General features: G+C 38.0%; 1 protein-coding gene across 1 annotated transcript in view; it reads left to right on the top strand.

The window, feature by feature from the left end:
- The window catches only part of THSD7A (thrombospondin type 1 domain containing 7A), a 426,859-nt gene that overhangs the window by 173,094 nt on the left and 231,310 nt on the right, over window positions 1–22,455 (top strand). Inside the window, exon 2 of the mRNA XM_026506586.4 lies at window positions 517–1,348. Within this exon, the coding sequence (XP_026362371.2) occupies window positions 517–1,348 (832 nt within the window). The remainder of the gene's footprint in view (window positions 1–516; window positions 1,349–22,455) is intronic.

Genomic DNA, 22,455 nt, shown 5'->3' with positions numbered 1-22,455 from the left:
ACCCACTAGACTCTTGCAGTCATAGGAGGTAGAGCCTCATAGAAAATGAGGTAGGGAAGAACACATTCTACAGAATCCTTAATTGCTCGGGAGAAGAAAAGCCTGTGAGAGATGGAGTTCTTCACCAAGGGCCACTTGTGAGCTGGCTACTGACATGGATTCGATGGTTACGAGGGAGGGGTAATGTGTTTTCACTGTTACTAATTTCTGATGTCCTTTATGAGCAAGCGTTCTCTATCTAAAATTAAGAAAATGAAGAAAAGCAAACTTTTAATAATCCCAAAAGGACCCAAAGGGAATTTGTCCCAGCGGTTACCTTATATAGACTCTCTGACATACTTCTCCTTTTGCAAAAATACTGAGTGCAGATCATTACTTTCTGACACTCATGTGCAGAGACCTACTTTATAACACTTCAGGGAAGTTAATGTACTAGATCTTGAAATGTCTTTCTGTAAAGTGAGGTAACTTACAGTTTTCTTCTACTGGCACTGTTAACTCTTGTATCATTTTCAGGTCCCTGGGGCCGATGCATGGGAGATGACTGTGGGCCAGGAGGCATTCAGACCCGGGCTGTGTGGTGTGCTCATGTGGAAGGCTGGACAACGTTACATACAAACTGCAAGCAGGCCGAGAGACCCAGTCACCAGCAGAACTGTTTCAAAGTGTGTGACTGGCACAAAGAGTTGTATGATTGGAGGCTGGGACCTTGGAATCAGTGTCAGCCTGTGATTTCAAAAAGCCTGGAGAAACCCCTTGAGTGCATTAAGGGGGAGGAAGGCATTCAGGTGAGAGAGATAACGTGCATCCAGAAAGAGAAGGACATTCCTGCAGAGGATATCATTTGTGAGTACTTTGAGCCCAAACCTCTCCTGGAACAGGCCTGCCTCATTCCCTGCCAGCAAGATTGCATTGTGTCCGAGTTTTCTGCCTGGTCCGAATGCTCCAAGACTTGTGGCAGTGGGCTCCAGCACCGGACGCGGCACGTGGTAGCACCCCCCCAGTTTGGAGGTTCTGGCTGCCCAAACTTGACAGAGTTTCAGGTGTGCCAGTCCAGCCCCTGTGAAGATGAAGAGAGCATGTACAGCTTGCACGTGGGTCCCTGGAGCTCATGCTCGATGCCCCACTCAAGACAAGTAAGACAAGCAAGGAGACGTGGGAAGAATAAAGAACGGGAAAAGGACCGAGGAAAAGGCGTGAAGGATCCAGAAGCCCGGGAACTTATTAAGAAAAAGAGAAACAGAAACAGACAGAACCGGCAAGAGAACAAATATTGGGACATCCAGATTGGATATCAGACCAGAGAGGTTATGTGCACTAACAAGACGGGGAAAGCTGCCGATTTGAGGTAACATTTTATAACTATTAACTTGGGTGTGTCTATCAAGGCCATGGGCTAGAAAGCACTTAAGACCCTGCTGTACTAAGTCCGGAGATTCATATATGCACTACCTAGAATGAGCTGCCCCCAAGTGTAACATTTTCTACTTTAAGGCACTTAAGCTTTGTGGGTTTCCTGACATTATTTCTGTTCTGCTCATGTTTGGGCACTGTACTCCTAGAGTTCATTTAAATGTTTCTGTTGGAGATCTATAGCGTGAGCTATTCCCCATGAGACATTACAACTTCTTTAGGTCAGTTGTACTGTTTCCACCTACAGTGGTGGGGGGGAGCTTACTTAGAAGCTAGATTTTGGGGATTTTGAATTCAGATACATATTTTAGTGAGAATAAAGCACACTTGTAATCTCTCCAAGTTTATAGCATTTTCAGAATTACCCTATAAACAAAATCTAAACAACAACCCAAGGAGCTATACTTAAGAATAACTCTCTTTCACATTTTATAAAATGGAATAAATCTCCCCAGAGGAAAAAAAGGGGAACTAGAAGAAACTCAGGTAAGTAGACATTATTTAATCATGAGTAGCTTGGTTTAGAAAACATGTAATTAATTGGCTGCATGTTCTAGACAGAAATTATTTGTCAAATGATCTCTGGGTAAATAATAACTATATTATGAAAGACTTTCTCATGTATGATTTATTTGTTGTGAAAATATTCATTGAGGATTATTCATTGAGGATTATCTAAAGGATATGATGTTCTCTGGATATTCTAAATTTTGCTCTTGGATAAGCCAGACCATCTGGGAGTGTCTTATCTGGATCATTTGCATAATTGCTTTTTCTGAACTATTTATGTAGTTATGATTTGGACTGAACTGAGAGAAATTATGGTAACATCACTCAGAATTTTATATCATCTTTATTGTAGAAATGACATTGGAAGTGTCATCTACTCCATCACACAGTCTGTTCTCTTGATTAAAAACACGTAAGATAAATTTCCCTGAAGCCTCGACCCATGTGCTGCTGGTGAGCAGCTGGATTGTGTTCCTTACGGCCCTGGAAGTCTTCTAACAGATCACATGTTCCTGTTTGCTTTGGCTCCTGGGAGCATGAATAGGACTGTGTGGCAAGCGTGTTGCTTACTAACATACCCGCTGGCTTCATCTTTTTCTCACCATGATTTTCCTTCACTCATTCTTGCCTAGTGATTTTGCCATCTATGAATTTTGAAAGCTGGTTTAAAGCCTTTTTAGTGCAGGATATAGTTTAAAGAAATGAATAAACAAAGTATTGATGTATCTAGACAATAATTTCTCTCAGAATAGTGTTGCTCCGGTCACCATTTTTAGGATTTGTGCTAGTCCCTCCCCTCTTTGTACTTAATGCAGTTGTATTTTCTCTCAGCCACACAGTAATCTGCCTTTTCTTCATCTAGTGACATCAGTCCAATTCCTTTCTTGGTCTCATTGGTGGTTGCTTGATCTCCTGCCTTCAGCTTCCAGGTTCCCTACAACTCCTTAAGTGTAGGTCTATGTATGTGTGTTCACCTCTGATTCTGTATCGTGTGTGTTTTCATTTCAATCCCTGTTTAACTCTTTTCTGACTATCCTTATTCTGTGATTTCCTCATCTCTTTTCCTGAAGTATTACAATTATATTCCTTACTTGGCTCCCACCAAGTAATTAAATGAGCCTCCAAGGCAACTTGAATTGTCTCCTGCTGTCACTGAGTTAACATGGTGTAGACATTTAATTTAATGTTGACCACTCAATTAAAAATGTGATTAGGATAGTACTTACAACTGCATAGAGCCATAGAGCCTAATAGTCCCATTTGAAATAAGCAAACACATTTAAAAATTTGTAGATCATTTGTCAGGTGCTTATATTCTATTAGAAATATCCTAATATAACTTCTTAGGGTATAGATTAAACTTTGAATCGGTTATTAATATTTCTTGCCTTTAAGAATTGTGTATAAGAATATATATAGATAAATACATATGATTAAGACAGTTAAAGTCTTAGTGAAGAAGAGATAAAAATCAGGTGTTTGACCTAGGTTTTGCTCAAACATGGCACCACGTCAGTGAAGCTAGTGAAATGAAGGGTAAATGGTTAACACCAACAAAGCAGAGGGCCACAGATCACAAACTTGATGATCACATTTAAAGTCTTTTACCTTATATCAGATTCAGAAACAATTTTGTCGTGTCAGAGGATAAAAAAAATCAATAAGGCTAAAAACATCTGTTAGAGTGACTAAATGAATTTAGCTAAATAAACCTAAGAATCTTAGGGAAGCAGTTCATAGGCAAATAAATATAACTGTAGCAGAATTACTGTTAGAACTTACAAGTTTGAGATGATAGATCTGGCTTGCTTTTTACTTTCAGACTGAAATCAATAATAATGAAATACACAAATGAAAAGTCTGTTCTTTTATGAGAATAGGAAACAGTCGCAGTCTCAAACCACAAATGACAGAGATTGAGAGAATGTGGTGAAATTAAACCTAACTGAAGGAAGAAACTTAGAAGGGTGTTATGTCTTTGCAACTTTTGTGAACCCTCAAAATCTCTGAGTAGCCTGAACTTTGTGAGGGCCAAGCCAATGACATCTCCTTAGTATGGCACAATCTGTGTTAAAAGAAAGGGCTGCTGAAGCATCTTTGAGTTTTTTTGAAAACAGATAGCATGATAGGCAGAACTGAACAAGAAACTCACTAGGCCATTACTGCCAAGAAAAGACTACCAGTTTGATGGATTGAGGGATTAAAGTTGGATGACCAGTGGACGGGAATTCTAATTCACGACACATACACAGCATGACACAAGGAGCTTCCCTATGAACCAGTGAATTTCAACCAAGCTTAAGTAGAGTATTGCCCCAGGCAAATGGGCATTAAGGAGGGTACTGGATGTAATGAGCTCTGGTTGTTATATACAACTGATGAATCACTAAGTTCTACCCCTGAAACTAATAATACACTATATGTTAACTAACTTGAATTTGAATAAAATATTAAAGAGGTGTTTTAAAAAAGTAAAAAGGACAAAAAGAAACCTGTAGATATACCTAACTATAAAAGTCCTGCACAGAACACCAGACTTAGAAACATAAAAAAAGATGTGTGCCTGTACCAGTTATCCCAATATTGTGACTGTAAAATTTATAAGGGAAAGATAAGCATATAAGAAAAGCCAAGAAATTTTTGAAAAATGAAAGTAGAGAGAAAAAAAACTAATGTCCCAAGATAATTAAATATATTTTATTCTATAAAAATAGTAATAACAAATTTATGTTCTTGCATGAATAATCAGATCAAACGGAATGGGGTATAGAAATAAGATCTCTAAAACCCTATAAAACTTTCCCTATGGTGTTAAGGGGAAATTAATTAATTTGTTTTGTTTGGGGGCAGTTGCTTTGCCATTAAAAGGAATAAGAAGAATTACTTAAAAAAAAAAAAAAGATTAATTGTATGCCTTTGACACTTGTTATACCAAAGCAAAGCCAAGATGTATATTTAATACTTAAAATTGGTTTTTATAATATTAGAAGAAAGGATAAAATTTTTAAAGTCTTAAACAAGTATACTTTAGGGTACAGAATGCAGAGATTATGCAGGAAAATACTCATGTACATTTTTAAAAAGGTAAATTTTGCTCAATAAAAATATTAATGAAGTTAAAACCTGAGTTACAAACTGAGAAAAAATATTTGAGTATATAATTGGTAAAGAGCTAATTTTCTTAATACATAGCAACTCATAATATTAAGAAAAAGGTCAAAACCTAATTGAAAATAAGCAGTGGGTCAAGAGAATGAAAAGGTAACTCACAGACTAGTAGAAAATATTTGTCAAAGGCTCTTGGTGATAAAGGACTAGTATCCAAAATATACAAAAAACTCTTAAAACTCAACAATGAGAAAACAACCTGATTTTAAAATGTACCAGCACACCTCACCAGAGAAGACCTACAAATGGCAAATAAGCCTATGAAAAGATACTCTGTATCATAGGTCATCAGGGAAATACACATAAAACAACAGAGAGATACTACTACATACCTGTTTGAGTGGCCAAAATCCAGAATACTGGCAACAGGAAATGCTGGTGAGAATGTGAAACAACAGGAAAGCTGGTTCATTGCAGGAGGGAATGCAAAATGGTGACAGTCATTTTGTTAGACGGCTTGGCAGTTTCTTCCAACACTAGACACACTCCTTACCATATGATGTAGCAGTCATGCTCAGTGATATTTACCTAAAGGAACCGAAAACCTATATCCACACAAATACCTACACAGAGATGTTTATATAACAGCTTTATTCATAATTGCCAAAACATGAAGGCAACCAAGAGGTCCTTCAGAAGATGAATCAGTAAACTGTATCGCATTCAGACAATGGAATATTATTCAATGTTAAGAAGAAATGAGCTATCAAGCCATGAAAAGATACGGAAGAAACTAAATGCGTAATTACTAAGTGAAAGAAAAGGCAGCATACTGTATGATTCCAACTGTATGGCATCCTGGAAAAGGCAAAACCCTAGTGACAGTGAAAAGAATAGCAGCAGTGTTGTCAGCGTGTAGGTGTAAGAGAGAGATGAACAGAGAGAACACAGGATTTTTTAGGGCAGTGAAACTACTCTGTATATTGTGATAGATATTTGCCCTTATACTTTGCCCAAACCCATAGAACGTAGAACACCAAGAGTTAACTGTGGTGTAAACTAAGGACTTGGAGTGATTATGATGTATTAATGTAGGTTCCATTCTAGTGAGTGACGATGTTGGGGAGGCTCTGCATGTATGAGGGCAGGTCTTTTTTAGGAGCTCTCTGTACCTTGCACTCAATTTTGCAGTGAACCTGTAACTGCTCTAAAAATTATATCAATTAAAGTCAGCAAAGGACAGGTTCAGGTTATAGAAAATATGCTAATCCTTAATCATAATTAAATACAAAAAATGTTTAATCGCATTTTCACCCACCAGGTTAGTAAATAAAAATGTTTAATAGTATGTCAGGGATCACTAAGACAGCCTCCAGTTTTGGTAATTTGCCGGGAATGGCCAGCAATCCCTGTAGCTATGGATGAAAGATTACTCCAAACTTTGCTGTCAAAGAGAGGAGAAGGCAAGGGGGTCAAAGCTCAGAGCTGAAGGCGCTTTGCTCTTCTTTGATCCCACTTTTATTGGTCCTTCAGGATAATCAAAAATCCTTATCACTGTTTCTCAAGCATGTGATATGTGACAAGGGTTCTTTTTTTTTTTTTTTATAATGATTTTTTATTATATTATGTTAGTCACCATACAGTACATCCCCGGTTTTCGATGTAAGGCTCGATGATTCATTAGTTGTGTATAACACCCAGTGCACCATGCAATATGTGCCCTCCTTACTACCCATCACCAGCCTATCCCATTCCCCCACCCCCCTCCCCTCTGTAGTCCTCAGTTTGTTTCTCATAGTGTGACAAGTGTTCTTACTGAAACTGGGAGGATGTGTTTTCGGGAAAGATACAATATGCTAATCTATGTGTTTTACAGTTCTGCTAAACATAGCCTAAGGGACTATGCCTACATTTCTTAGATCATAGGGTGGCTGTTTGGGCTAGGAAAGTTTCGGGAAGGCAACTCCCTGCGGCATTCCAACGGCAGAGTGGTCATGGCAGGCCTCGGCATTCCCAAGGCCTATGCCCTTCTCTGAAACCTTCCCTGCCCTCCGCAGCCTCCTTGTTACATTTTAGCAAGCCAGGTATTATGGTTGATTTCATGCTCCACATTAACCCCAACAGTAATTCACTAGAAGGACTCCCAGGATTCAGCATAGAGTTACATTTATGTTTGCGATTCATCACAGTGAAAGGATATGCCAAAGCATAAAGGAACATGTGCATGCGGAGGAGTCTGAGGTCTGGAGGAAACTCTTGTGAGCTTCCCCTGGAAATGTGGAGCGTCCAGGGTCCTCTCCAGGTGGAAATTCATAGACTGACTTAATTCCTCCAATGAAGAGTTGCAGCAAATTGTGCAAGGCATCATCTGCTAGGGAAGTTTATTAGAGACTCTGTGTCCCAAACTTTTATGGGGGTGGTTCACATAGGCACCCTCTGCCTAGCATATGCAAAAACCCCAAGCTCCCAGAGGGAAAGCAAATATTCACTGTAAACCACATTGTTTATACAAACAAATTAAGCATAATGAACAACTTCATCGTTTAGAGCAGTTTCTCATTCAGAGAAAAATTTTTAGCAGTGTAGGGAACTGTTTACCAGTTAAGTTCCCAGATGCCTGCCAAGGGCCAACCCTGAAATCAGGTCTTTCTAAGGATAGAAGTCTGAGACTTGACATTTTATTGGTAACAGTATTTAATATTAAAGACTCGGGGAAAACAGACATATATTTGGTGGGGGGAGGGGCAAAAATTGGTATAACCTATTTGAAAAATAATTTTGCAGTATGTTTCAGAATTTTAAAAGGATACTATCTTTGTCGGTGGTTCTATTACTATGAATTTCTTCTAGATACGTGTACAACTCTCACTATAGCATGATTTGATACAGCAAAACAATCTGAATTCCACCAATAAAAGGGCTAGTTAAATCATGGTGCTTCCATGAACGGAATATGTAGTTATTAGCAAGTGAAGTCCGTACCTCAGTCAGGGCTGTTATAACAAAGTACCTTTGACTAGGTGACTTAAAAACAACAGAAATTTATTTCTCATTGTCCCAAAAGCTAAGAAGTCCAAGATCAAGGCGCCAGCAGATTCGATGTCTGCTGAAAACTCTATTCTGAGTTGCAGACTTCTAGCTTTTCATTGTATCCTCACATGGCACGGAGTAGGAGAGAGCTCTCTGGGGTCGCTTTTTGAGGGTACTAATCCCATTCATGAGGGCTCACCTTGTGACCTGATCACCTCCCAAAGGCTCTGCTTCCTAATACTGTCACATTAGAGGTTAAGATTTCAAATATGAATTTTGAGGGGACATATTCAGTTCAATGCAGTAATTGGTTTCTAAACAAACATGAGAGAGTAAAGGCAGTTTTATTCCACTGTACTGCCCTAACCAGAAATGCCATTAAAAGAAATAAGCACTTCTATATACATTTTTAAAAATTGGAAAGGGGAAAGAAATCTAGGACTTATTCCTTTAAATTAATTGGGATACAATCCTGAAATAAATGATAAATTGTGCTTCATTAAAATTAAATGCTTCTGCTCTGCAAAAGACAATGTCAAGAGAATGACAAGCCACAGACTGAGAAAATATTTGCAAGGATCTTTTCACTGGATTAGCTCAGTTGGGGGTGGTTGGGAGGAGAGCACAGACAAGCAACAGGGAATGTGGAGGAAGGTCCCTTGAGAGCCAGTTCTTCCCCCAGAATCTCAGGGGAAGTGTAGCTGGAGAGTAATTCAGCCAGAATGTAACTTCCCAGGTCTCCTGGCTGAGAGAAGACGTCAAAGGTGAAGTGGAGAAGAAAGGGGTAGAGGAGGCAGACGTCTCCAGGTTGCAACAGCACAGCCTGAGATTTAAGGCTTTGCTATGAGCTGCCCTCACCTCTGGAAAGTTTAGCTGTCCCAGATCACCTCTTCCTGAAATAAAGTCCTGAATCTGCAGATCAAAGACATAACATGTTTCAGGAAGAACTATAAAATCTGCTGTAAGTAAAACTAGAAACATTTAGTGAAAGCCGTGCCTACTTTGGAAAGTATCTTCCATTTGAACATCCCTTGTTTTGTTGTATTGTTTAAGAAAGGCAATTAATTGTAATTATAAATCCAGTAGAAGCACTGCCAGGAAGTATGGGAAATTCCGCTTGGTACATTCCTGAGGGGATAAGACAGAATTGGGATCTAAAACAGATTTCTGTTGGCTAAGCCAAAACAAAAAACAAACGGAAAAAAACCCAGATCTGTCTATGCAGTTTCTGGATAACTCAGTAAAGAAGACATTTATTTTATGCAGAAATATATAAGAGCAAAAAATAACTAGGTCTCATAAATACAGTCAACTAACCTTTGACGAAGGAACAAAGACAATATGATGCAGTGAGGAGAGTTTCTTCAACAAACAGTGCTGGAATAAGTGAATACACATACACACACACACACACAAATCTAGACACAGACCTTAATAACCTTCACAAAAATGAACTCAAATGCATCATAGACCTAAATGCAAAAGGCAAAACTATAAATCTTCTAGAAGGTAACATAAGAGAAAATGAAGATGACCTTGGGCGGGATGATACCTTTTTAGATACAACACAAAAGATGATCTATGAAAGAAATAATTGATAAATTGTGCTTCATTAAAATTAAATGCTTCTGCTCTGCAAAAGACAATGTCAAGAGAATGACAAGCCACAGACTGAGAAAATATTTGCAAAAGACTCATCTGATAAAAGACTGTTATCCAAAATACACCAAGAACTCTTAAAACTAAAAAGTAAGAAAACAACCTGATTTAAAAGTGGATCAAAGACCATAACCTCACCAAAGACGAAATTCAGATGGTATATAAGCATATGAAGAGATGCTCTACATTATAGGTCATCAGGGAAATACATATTAAAACAATGAGATACCACGACACACCTGGTAGAATAGCAAAAATCCACACTGAAAATACCAAATGCTGGCGAGGATGTGAAGCAACAGGAATGAATATTGCTGGTGGGAATGCAAAATGGCACAGCCACTTTGGAAGACAGTTTGGAGGTTTCTTACAAAACTAAACATACTTCCATTTCATCCAGCACTCACACTTCTAGGCATTTACCCAAAGGAACTGAAAACTTACATCCACCCAATATCTACACAGTGTTACCAGGTGTTAGGTAGGAGAGAGATATGAATAGGGGGAGCATGGATGACTTTTAGGGGAGTAAAAAGAGTCCGAAGGATATTATAATGATGGATATATGCCATTAAATATTTGTGCAAACTGGTAGAATATACAACCCCAAAAGTTAACTATAATGTAAAGCATGGATTTTGATTGATGATGGTGTCTCAGTGTAGCTTCATCCTTGGTAAAAAATGTACCTTTCCAATGAGTGATGCGAAATGGGGGAGGCTGTGCAAGTGGGGCAGAGAGTGTATGGGAAATCTCTATACCTTCCTCTTATTTTTGTTGTAAATCTAAAACTGTTCTTAAAAAAAATAAAATAAAATCTTAAACAGCTGGCTAAGATATGAAGAGAATAATCCAGTATCCCTGGAAAAATTGGCACACTGGAGTATTTTTCTGTCATTTTGTTATCAATTATATTTTTCTGCTTAATTCTATATATAAATTCAGTCTTAGTATTTCAGCTAGTAGTGAATAATACTCAGTGGCTTTCTGCATTTTTTTATAAACTCATACTTTTCTGACAAAGCATTTCATCTTCAAAATTATATCTGTTAAAGGGGTGCCTGGGTGGCTCAGTCGTTAAGCATCTGCCTTCGGCTGAGGTCGTGATCCCGGTGTTCTGGGATCCAGTCTGCTTCCCCCTCCCCCACTCCCCTTGCTTGTGTTCCCTCTCTCGCTGGCTGTCTCTCTCTCTGTCAAATAAATAAAATCTTAAAAAAAAAAAAAATACATCTGTTAAGATAAAATTGTATTTCTTCTCAACACAGTCTCTTTGTGCCTAACTCCTATTTTACCTTAGAATGCTAGCTGTCAACTACCCCGTCCTTCTCTTTAGGGTGAATATAAAACTACTGGCTTTATAATAGTAAAATAAGTAACACAACAACCAAAAACCTGGCTGAATCAATAGGACAATTTAAGTAATAGGTAATTAGGAGAAATAAGTAATAAAACAGGGAAACTTATATATCCATGGCTTCACAATGTTGGGCAAGGAATTTGAACTTCTTGGGACTCCGTTTTCTCCTGTACAAATGTGTGTAAAGAGAGTCAGTGATGAGAGATGGAAGGAGGGAGCCAAAAAATCTCCAAAAGCCTTCCACGTTTTGTGATTCCTAAGAGCTTTGAACCAAAACCATACCTAAAATTGTGGATATGAAATCCCACATATCTTTCTTGGCAGAAATTTCGTTAATTATGACATGTTCTGGAAATCCATCCCTATGGAAACATCAGAATGAATGAGAACAGAACAGCTCTCAGTCTTGAAAGTAGCACACGGTTTTTACTCCGAGGATGTGCCGGAGTTCCTGAGGGCCCATTCCTGCGGGACTACTCGGTGAATCATTGAACTTGCAAATCTAATTCTAACCTTACCAAAAAGAGGGGAGTAAATTGCCCACTATTTAAGGAAATACCGACTACTTTTAGGTTATTCAGAATCCATTTATAAAATTACTACTTCTCATGCATAAATAGCAGGCTTTTAGATTTAAAAACTTTCTGTAACATTGAAGGTGTTGATTTGCCTGCCATATGCTGTGCTCACCATCGTTTTTCATAAGCTCGCCTCAGCTTCCTGCTGGCCACAGCTGGCTGAAGAAATAGAGTCAGTATGCCCACATTCTTTTGTAGATGGTATATAGCTGACGAAGGTATGTGGCTTTGCTCATCTCAAAATGTAGAGCTGACTGGGTTGTGTTACATGTGCCCTTAGAGAGCCACTCTCAGCCCTTCCAGATGCTGCTACGTGCCAGGAGGCTGGTGGCAGAGCAGTGCTGTAATAAGGCTTCCTGGTTCTCTTCTGTCTGGTTGGATCCTACCATAGGAGGCAGCAACAGGGTATGAGAAGGTGGGAAGAGAGGAGTTGAGTATCTTTTCCTGTCTTTTTGGGTCAGCCAGTGGCTGACTTCCTCTCACAAAAGGCTACATAGAGCCCCTGTCCAGCAGCTCTGCCCCACAACTCTAGGTTCATCTCACATTCTGGTCAAATCTTTTTCCTTGGTCCCCTTACCACCTTGGGGTGCTAATCTTCCCATACTTGCTAGCCCCAGGGTGCTCCACCATCTGTTGGTAATTTCTCTGAGCACTACCCACACTTTTGTTAATAATCCTTTTATTAAATTCTTCTCATTTAACCCATGTGACTTTGTTTTCTGCTGACCCCGAGGATATAACAGCTATGCTAGAGTACAATGTAAGAGTCAGAGAACTGCTGTCACTGCTGTTATGTATTAACGAATAGGCATTTGTTCAGTTATTTACTTTTTTGTTCAACAAAGTACAAGGCATCAAGACATTCTGGATGCTGGAATATATGAACCCGCCCCCCCAAAAAAAAAAACAGAGACCCTAATCTCAAGGACCTGTACTTTGCTTTGGAAAGAATGGCACAAAAAAAGCAATAAAATATTACAAGTGCTGTCTTATGTCTACAGAGAGAGTTTATGCAAGTGACCACCTACGCAGCAAGTTCTTCTGGAGGGAGGTCAACAGGATCGGAAGTGGCCATGGAGAAAATGCTACTAAGATTAAGGATTAGTAGGTATGCGTAAGAGAGGGGAGGATGATGGAAGAAAAATATGGAAACAGCAAAAGCAAAGGCCCTGAGATTTGCATCAGTAGTGGTGCATTGAGTGAGGGTGTGATGTACATAGATCATTCACACATCTAGAGATTTCCTTATAAAAGAATGAGAAGCTAGACTAAAGGAAAAGACAGGCAAATCTTGGAGGTCAAGTTTAAATGTTTAGATTTTATGGCCTATGGGTAGGTCATTTCCACATTTATAAGAAACAGTGTTTTCAGCACACTCCAATATAGGTAACATTTATTTATAAATTAAATCCATGCACTATTAAAAACGTATGTACCCTACTAAAAATCATAGTAATTAAAACTAAGTATAAGATAAAGAAATCAGTACTAATATTTTGCTAATCATTATGGCTTCACATTATCTTTACCTAAAATCTTAAGGCAAACCATGAAGATTTGCATTAGTGGTAGTGATTTTTAGTATAATATATACTTTTTATAAATATATATTTTATATAAATATATTTTTAATAAGTCTATATAACATATAAATAGAAAATATAACCATATTTTATAAATATATATTTAATTTTATATATAAATACAATAAAATTTTTATATTGATCAGTGGAGATTCATGCATATGATTACCATGTTATATGCATATTATAATTAACCAATAAACAATGATTAAGCAGTTACTATGTGTCCAACGTTGGCCAGGTACAGAATTAACTTTGCACTTACATAAAACATTTTTATGTTGAAGTAGTTTTAAAAGACCACTGTGTATAAAATAAAGCAGGTATTACTATTCCTGTATTATAGATAGCAAAGTTGAGCATCAGAGGTTTTAAATAACTTGCCCAGGTCACCCAAAAAAAGCAGACGGCAGCAAAGTAGACTTGCGCAGGGTGGCCCGGTTGTTGTATGTGTGAGACCCATGTGCTGCCCTGGATGCCTTGGCATGAGGCGGTTCACACGAAGACATTTCTAGGAGGAAGCTTAGGCTCGGTCTCAACAGGGACATATTTCAGAACTTGAAGTACATCGATTTTTGAAAGAGGCTTCTTGATATCTTTTGTTTTAGGGGAGACAGCTTTTTTGGATCTGATCTGATTATCATCCCTCCCCACCACCACCGCCTTTTTATAATAAAGCTGATTCATCGCAGATATGTCAGTCTTCCCTTTTTAATTTTTTTTTTTTTTTTTGCATGTTCCCAGGAAGTGCCCCATTTAGATTACAGAGCATAATAGTGGGGAGAGAAGCAAAGCATACACATACCTCGAATCAGTAAAAAGGAAGCACATGTATTTTCATGCTCCTACCAGAGGTGTTCAGATTCCTTTCACAATAGTAGAGCAATGGGACTGTCAGTAACTCTGTATGCACTGTTTACCTAAATCAGCATTACGATCCAAGATAGCTGCTCTCGTCAGAATTTTATAAAGCAGAGAAAGCTTGTCTTCTGCTCTGTATTCAGCATTCCACACTGACCGCATGGCATTTTTCTATTCGCACTTGAGTTTATGCACACCTCCCATCGTGATCTGTTTACCTACGGTATTACCTAAGTTTGTTTATATTTCCTTCTGCGCTTTTCCTCAACCTAATTTCATTCCTTGAATAAAAGATACCTTTTCAGTGGTGCACTTAAAACAACAACAAAACTGATTATCTATATTACGGCAGGCCCCAGATTTCATTAAAAAATACATTTTGTTAAACTTTGAACGTTTTCTCAGAAGTTATATCTATGATGTCAGGAAATATTGTATATATATATATAATCTATGTAATAGCAATAGGTGATTGCTGCATAAGCTGCTTCATCAAAGGCAGACATGATATTAACCTTTATACCTCCCACTCAACTAAGACAATTCCTAGCACACAGTTGGTTCCCAGTAAATGTTTGTTAAAGTATAAAAATTGAGTCTTTCCATTTTGGAAATTGAGCCTTTTAGTGAATAACTGAGGCCGCTGGAAAAATGGACACTTCTGCAGGTTATGAAGAATGCAATTGAAACGTGCAAAAGAATGTCCCTAGGACAGATAAATCCTATTCACCTAAGAGAATATAGGATATAGGTCTCGGTTCCATTCATGAGACAATGTTTAGGATGCATTTTAATATTACTGTGCCTGGTTAACACTAAACAATTGCTATTGCATAGTTAAATAAAATATATTTTCTATAGAAATTACAAAATGCATAATTTTTAAAGGGAGAAATCACATATCGTTCTTGATATTGTTAATGTACTCCAATAGTTTCTGAGCATTAGTCTATTTAGTTTAACCTTTGGTACACTTGCAAACATCCTTATTGACGTTGTCAGTTACCCTGTTTCTGTAGCTTGAAGCCACTAAACTGTTCAGTCACAACTATCAAGTAACTGGCAACGAAGATGGCAAACTAAAGGCTACTATTGTGTTGACCAAAAAACTTCTAGCAAATTCTCTTGAATATCATATCAGTGTGAGCACCAGGATCACTTCCCACATCCTAAGGCACAATGGTCTATCTCATCATGCCTGGACTGTCTTCACCTCTTCTATACCTTTCTCTCTCACCTCACAGGAGTATTTTTGGTTTAAATGATGGCCTATCATGGAACAGTTGAACAAAAGGAAGCTCTTAGGTAGTGCTTTAAATCTATTTACGTTAAAGGGAAGTATTGGAGACCAGGGACCAACCATAAGTCAAATCGTAGATAGCACTGTTTAATCCTCCTTCGCATAAAGTTTAAATAAAGTCCATTCCAATTTCCTCACTTTTCCTCAGAGCCTTATTAGTGTCTTCCATGTGATTGTTCTAAGTTTAACTTTCTTCCTTGGGCCTGTGAGAAAGCCGATTTCCTTGAGCTGGCACTTCCTTGAGCAGCCTGGTCACCGTTGGGGGCAGTGACCTTGCCTCTCCCTAACAGCAATTGTGATCTCACCCATTGTTTTCACTTATTTGCTGGAATTCTACTACTTTTATGTGGGTAGTACCGAGTCTCCCGCTGACTGGAATATAACAAGAAGTGATTTAAATAGGAGGAAATGCTTTCAAAAGGGAAAAAAAAATCCACATAGGATAAGGAATTGAATAAATTATTAATGCACTATTTGTATAACCTAATTAAGAACATGCTCACTCTTTTAGCGTCTGCTAATATATTGTGGTAGTAATTTCGTGTGTTTTATTACCTTCTTAAACTTATTGCTTTCATATTAGGCATGATTTTAACCCTCTACTCCCACTTTGACCTTGCTGTGTTCTTTGTTGTTCTAATCTTGTATCATCTTATTTTAGAGTGATTCTCTAGCTTCTTCCCAAAAGTTTCTTTGACAGGTATTTTCTTCCCTGTTTAGTACAAATAGGTGGTCAGTGATACCAGATTTTAAAAGTTGTGACCAGGGAAGTTTTGTTTAGTGGCATTTACCAGGACAGCAATTGAATTGTGAATGAGCAAAGTAACTGTGCTGTGCTTAATACAAGAAGCCATTGTACTGAAAAGAGCTTGGAATGTTGGTACAATCACGTACAGTGTTGTGTGCTGGAACAAACAAAGCAGATTTTTGCAGAAGAAAAATCAGTTATGACCACTGATAGTTGCGATTACATTAATTTTCTTCTTTGGTTTAAAAAAGAAGCTTTCAAAAGGCTGCTCAGAGCCATAAACCAGACCAGTAACTTGACATGTATATGAATACGCATGTCCTTCTTTTGTAGGTGAATAAGAACAGAGATTGGAAAAGAAATATATCCTAAGTCAAGAAAAATAACTATGAATTTCTCAGAAATTATTTTCAGTAGTGTGATATTTGAATACTTTTGGATTTTAGCCAGGGTATGGTATACACTTTGGATATCATACAGATTTTCAAACAGTTTTTATTAAAAATACAGCTCTCTGGCATGTAAAATTGCTGTGTAAATTGAGAATGGCTGAGCAAAATGGGAAATTTTTTAGTGTTTTTTAAAGTTTTTATAAGTTTTTATTTTAATTCCAGTATAGTTAACATATAGTGTTATTTTAACTTAAGGTGTATAATGTAGAGATTCAACAATTCTAGACATTACTTAGTGCTTATCATGATACGTGTACTCTTAAATCCCCATCACCTGTTTCATGAATCCCCCCACCCCCCCCATTCCCTCTGGTAACCATCAGTGTGTTCTCTATAGTGAAGAGTCTGGGGAAAAAAAAAGTCTATTTTGGGGTCTCTCTCTCTTTCTTTGTTTTGTTCTGAAATGTCATGTATGAGTGAAATCGTATGTCATTTGTCTTTCTGTGAACCACTTATTTCACTTAGCATTATACTGTGTAGTTCCACCCATGTCGTTGCAAATGGCAAAATACCGTTCTTCTTTATGGCTGAATAATATTCCACTGTGTGTGTGTGTGTGTGTATCTCACATATTCTTTTTTTTTTTTAAGATTTTATTTATTTATTTGACAGAGAGAGACAGCCAGCGAGACAGGGAACACAAGCAGGGGGAGTGGGAGAGGAAGAAGCAGGCTCCTAGCGGAGGAGCCTGATGTGGGGCTCGATCCCAGAACGCCAGGATCATGCCCGAAGCCGAAGACGCTTAACGGCTGCGCACCTAGGCGCCCCCATACCACATATTCTTTATCCATTTATCAGTGGACACTTGGGCTGCTTCCATAATTTGGCTATTATAAATAATGTTGCTATAAACATAGGTGTGCATGTATCTTTTCAAATTAGCATTTTTGTATTCTTTGGATAAATAGCCAGTAATAGAATTACTGGATCATATGGTAATTCTATTTAATTTTTTGGAGGAACTTCTATACTGTTTTTCACGGTGGCTGCTGTAGTTTGCATTCCCACCAACAGAGCAAGAGGGCTCCCTTTACTCCACATCCTCACCGACAATTGTTATTTCTTGTGTTTTTGATTTTAGCCATTCTGACAGGTGTGAGGTGATAGCTCATTGTAGTTTTGACTAGCATTTACCTGATGATGAGTGATGTAGAGCATCTTTTTATATGTCTGTTGGCCATCTGGATGTCTTCTTTGGAGAAATGTCTGTGCATGTCTTGTGCCCATTTTTTAATTGGATTTTTGAGGGTGTTGAGTTTCTTCATATATTTTGGATACTAACCCTTTATTGGATATATCATTGGCACATATCCTCTCCCATCCAGTATGTTGTTTTTTAGTTTTGTTGGTTGTTTCCTTCACTGTTCAGAAGCTTTTTATTTTGATGAAGTCCCAATAGTTAATTTTTACTTTTGTTTCCCTTGCCTCAGGAGACATATGTAGAAAAATATTGCTATGGATGATGTCAGAAAAATTACTACCTGTGCTCTCTTCTAGGATTTTTATGGTTTCAGGTCTCAGATTTAGGTCCTTAATCCATTTTGAGTTTTTTTGTGTATGGTGTAAGGCAGTGGTCCAGTTTTATTCTTTTGCATAGCCGTCTAAGTTTCTTAACAGTATTTGTTGAAGAGACTTCATTATCCCATTATATGTTCTTCCTTTGTCAAAGATTAATTGTCCATATAATCGTGAGTTTCTTTCTAGGCTTTCTGTCCTGTTCCATTGAGCTATGTGTCTATTTTTGTGCCAGTGATATACTGTTTTGATTACTAGACCTTTGTAGTATAACTTGAAATCTGAAATTGTGATACCTCCACCTTTGATTTTCTTTTTCAAGATTGTTTTGGCTATTTGGTGTCTTTTGTGGTTTCAAACAAATTTTAGGATTATTTGTTCTGGTTCTGTGAAAAATGTGGTTGTATTTTTATAGGGACTGTATTAAAACTGTAGAGTGCTTTGGATAGTATGGACATTGTAACAGTGTTTGTTCTTTTCATTCCATGATCATGGAATATCTTTCCATTTGTTTGAGTCATCTTAGTTTCTTTCCTCAGTGTTTTATAATTTTCAGAGTAAAGTTCTTTTGCCTCCTTGGTTAAATTTGTTCCTAGGTACTTTATTATTTTTGGTGAAATTGTAAATGGGATTGCTTACTAATTTCTCTTTATCTTCATTTTATGCAGTGGATCTCTGTACATTGATTTTGTATGCTGTGACCTTACTAAATGCATTTATCAGTTCTAGTAGTTTTTTGGTGGAGTCTTTAAGGCTTTCTAGATATAGCATCATGTCATCTGCAAATAGTAGAAGTTTTACTGCTTTTACCAGTTTGGATGCCTTTTATTCCTTTTTCTGCCTGATTGCTTTAACCAGGACTTCTAGTTCTATGTTGAATAAAAGTAGACATTGTTGTCTTGTTCCTGATCTTAGGGGGAAAGTTTTCAGTTTTTCATCATTGAGGATGATGTCAACTGTGGATTTTTTACATATGGCTTTTATTACATTGATGTATATTCCCTCTGGAACTGTATTGTTGACGTTTTTTATCATGAAAGGTTGTTATACTCTCTCAAATGCTTTTTCCACATCTATTGAAATGATCATGTGGTGTTTGTCCTTTCTCTTATTGATGTGGTGTATCCCATTGATTGGTTTGCAAATATTGAATCACCCTTGCATTCTAGGAATAAATCCCACTTGACTGTGGTGAGTGATTTTTTTAATGGATTGTTGGATTCAGTGTGCTAATATTTTGGGGGGGATTTTTGCATCTATGTTCATCAGAAATATTGGACTGTATTTCTAGGTTTTTTTGTAGTATCTTTATCTGGTTGTGGTATCAGGATAATTCAGGCCCCATAGAATAAATTTGGAAGTTTTCCTTCCTCTTCTATTTTTTCGAATAGTTTGGAAGAATGGGTATTAACTTTTCTTTAAATGTTTGGTAGAATTCACCTGTGAAGCTATCTGGTCCTGGACTTTTGTTTTTTGGGTGTTTTTTGATTACTGATTCAATTTCATTGCTGGTAATTGGCTTGTTCAAATTTTTATTTCTTTGTGGTTCAATTTTGGGAGGTTATATGATTCTAGAAATTTATCCATTTCTTCTGGGTTGTCTAATTTGTTGGCATATAATTTTTCATAATATTCTTTTATAATCATTTGCATTTCTGTCATGTCAGTTGTGATTTCTTCTCTTTCATTTCTGATTTTGTTTAGAGTCTTTTTTTTTTTTAATGAGTCTGGCTAAATGTTTATCAATTTTGTTGATCTTTTCAAAGAACCACCTCCTGGTTTCATTGATTTGTTCTATTGCTTTTTTAGTTTCTATATCATTTATTTCTGCTCTCATCTTTACCAACTCCTGGTTTCATTGATGTGTCTCTTGTGGTTTTTGTTTGTTTGTTTGTTTTTTTAGTTTCTATATCATTTATTTCTGCTCTCATCTTTATTATTTCTTTCTTTCTACTGATTCTGGGTGTTGTTCGTTCTTTTTCTTACACTTCTTTGGGTGTAAGGTTGGGTCGTTTGAAATTTTTCTTGCCTCTTTTTTGTAGGCCTGTTTTGCTATAACTTTCCCTCTTAGAATGTCCCTCTTATGCTGCATCCCAAAGATTTTGGACCACTGTGTTTTCACAAGGTGCTTCCTCCTTTTTTTTTTTTTTTTTTTTTTTTTAAACTCATTTTTTATGGTCTTTCCTTTCCATTCAAAGAGTTCCCTTTAACATGTCAGGCTGGTTTAGTGGCCATGAATTCCTTTAACTTTTGTTTGTCTGGGAAACTCTTTATCTCTCCTATTCTAATTGATAGCCTTGATGGATAGAGTATTTTTGACTACAATTTTTTTTTTTTTCTCCTTTTTGCATTTTGAACATATGCCATTCCTTTCTGGTCTGCAAAGTTTCTGCTGAAAAATCAGCTGATAACCTTATGGGATTTCCCTTGTATGTAACTGCTTTCTTTCTCTTGATGCTTTAAAAATTCTCTCTTTATCACTACTCTTTTGACATCTTAATTACTATGTGTCTTGGTATGGACCTTCTTGGTTGATTTTGTTGGGGGATGTCTGTGCCTTCTGGATCTGAATTTCTGTTTCCTTTCCTGGATTTAGGAATGTTTCAGCTGTAATTTCTTTAAGTAAACTTCCTGCCACCTTTTCTTTCTCTTCTCTTTCAGGGATCCCTATAATGCGAATGTTATTTCACTTGATGGTGTTGCTGATTTCCCTGAGTCTCTTCTCATTTTGCACATTTTTTTCCCTCTCACCTGAGCTTGATTACTTTCTCTTACTTTTTCCTCCAGGTTGCTGATTTGTTCTTCTGCTTCATCTAGTCTGCTATTTATTCCATCTCCTGTGGTTTTAATTTCCTTTATTGTGTTTTTCATCTCTGACTGGTCTTTTTCTTTTAATCTCATTGTTAAGTGTCTCACTGATGTCCTCCACTCTTTTCTCAAGTCCAGTGGGTATCTTTATGATCATTACTTTAAATTTTCTGTCAGACGTGTTACTTACCTCCATTTGGCTTAGGTCTCTTGTCCTTTTCTTTCATTTGGGACACATTCCTCTGTCTCCTCATTTTGTGTAATTCTCTTTTCTGTTTCTGTGTGTTAGGAAAGACAGCTACATCTCCTGCACTTGAAACTAATGGCCTTATGCAGAAGAAATCCTGTAGTGCCTTGCTCTATAGAGTCCCATGTTCACCAGAACCTGGCACTTCAGGGGTGTCTTCTATATGTGATGCATGTGTCCTGCTGTTGTATCTGAGCCACCTTTTCCTTCAGTCTAATCATTTGCAATGGTTCTTTCTGCCTATTGTGGGCAGTGTTTGCTCCTTGTGGTGTTAGTGGTCCATTCTGGAGATACTTGAATTGAGTCAGACTAGGCATTTGCCAGAGATGCAGCAACACCGAACTATAGGACACTTTCCCTGTGTTGTTCCCTATAGTCAGTCCAGTTATCTGCCTCTAGCCCACTGCTGGGACCTCTGTGTAACTGGTATATGTGATTATCTTTCCCTCTCTCTGGGGCAGTAGTCACTTTAGAATAGTGCTGACCACTGTAAGGGCTGTTTGCATACTGTCAGGTCTCTGGCACCACCTGGTATGGGCTCTGGCCAAGAGCATATTGGAAGGGGTGGATCTACGGAAACACAGCACAGAGGGAGGGCGGGGTGGTAAGGCAGTAGTGCTGGCAAGCTTTGTGCAGGCCCCCTTCTCTATGGAAGGGGCCCTGCAGCACTGTGGCTGAGGCAGGCTGTCAGGAGGGGTGGATTGGCAGAAGCACAGTGCAGGCTGGGGTGGCGGTGCTAGCAAGTTAAGCAAGAAGTCCCACAGGTAGCCCTGTGTTTATGCTGGGGGACCAGGGCAGAAAATGGAGCCTGTCAGTTCCTTTGTTCCTGGAAGAGTTCCCCAGAGATTTCTGTCTCCTTGGATGTGCTCTGGGATTAGTAAATAACTCTCCCTCCCATATACCCCAGGTGCCTTTCACACTGCTGCTTCTGGACTGTTTGTTGTGCTATCTCTTTAAGGGTAGGGACTCAGTTTCCTCTCACCCTCCAGGATCTCCTAGCTCTGAGCCTGTGGGGTTTTTTTAATTTCCAGATTTTATGTTGTGCTGGTTATAAGAACTTATGAAATTCAGCCTCTCTGGTTTTCAAAGCCAAATGTTATGGGGATTCAACTTCCTCAGTGTAGGGGTCTGTTTCTCTCCCCTCTCTTAAGCAGCTGCATCCCTTCCTCCTGCAGACAGTCCTGTGAGTTCCTCTAATTCCTGACTGTGTCTCTACCCTTCCTACCCTCTTGATGTGGCCTCTTCTCTACATTTACTTCCAGTCTTTGGGTCATTTTTTGGGTCAT

Source organism: Ursus arctos, unplaced genomic scaffold, assembly GCF_023065955.2.
Source record: "Ursus arctos isolate Adak ecotype North America unplaced genomic scaffold, UrsArc2.0 scaffold_3, whole genome shotgun sequence".
In the NCBI taxonomy this organism is placed as follows: domain Eukaryota; kingdom Metazoa; phylum Chordata; class Mammalia; order Carnivora; family Ursidae; genus Ursus; species Ursus arctos.
Note: the sequence above shows the minus strand (reverse complement) of the source record. Positions and strands in the feature narration are given on the sequence as shown.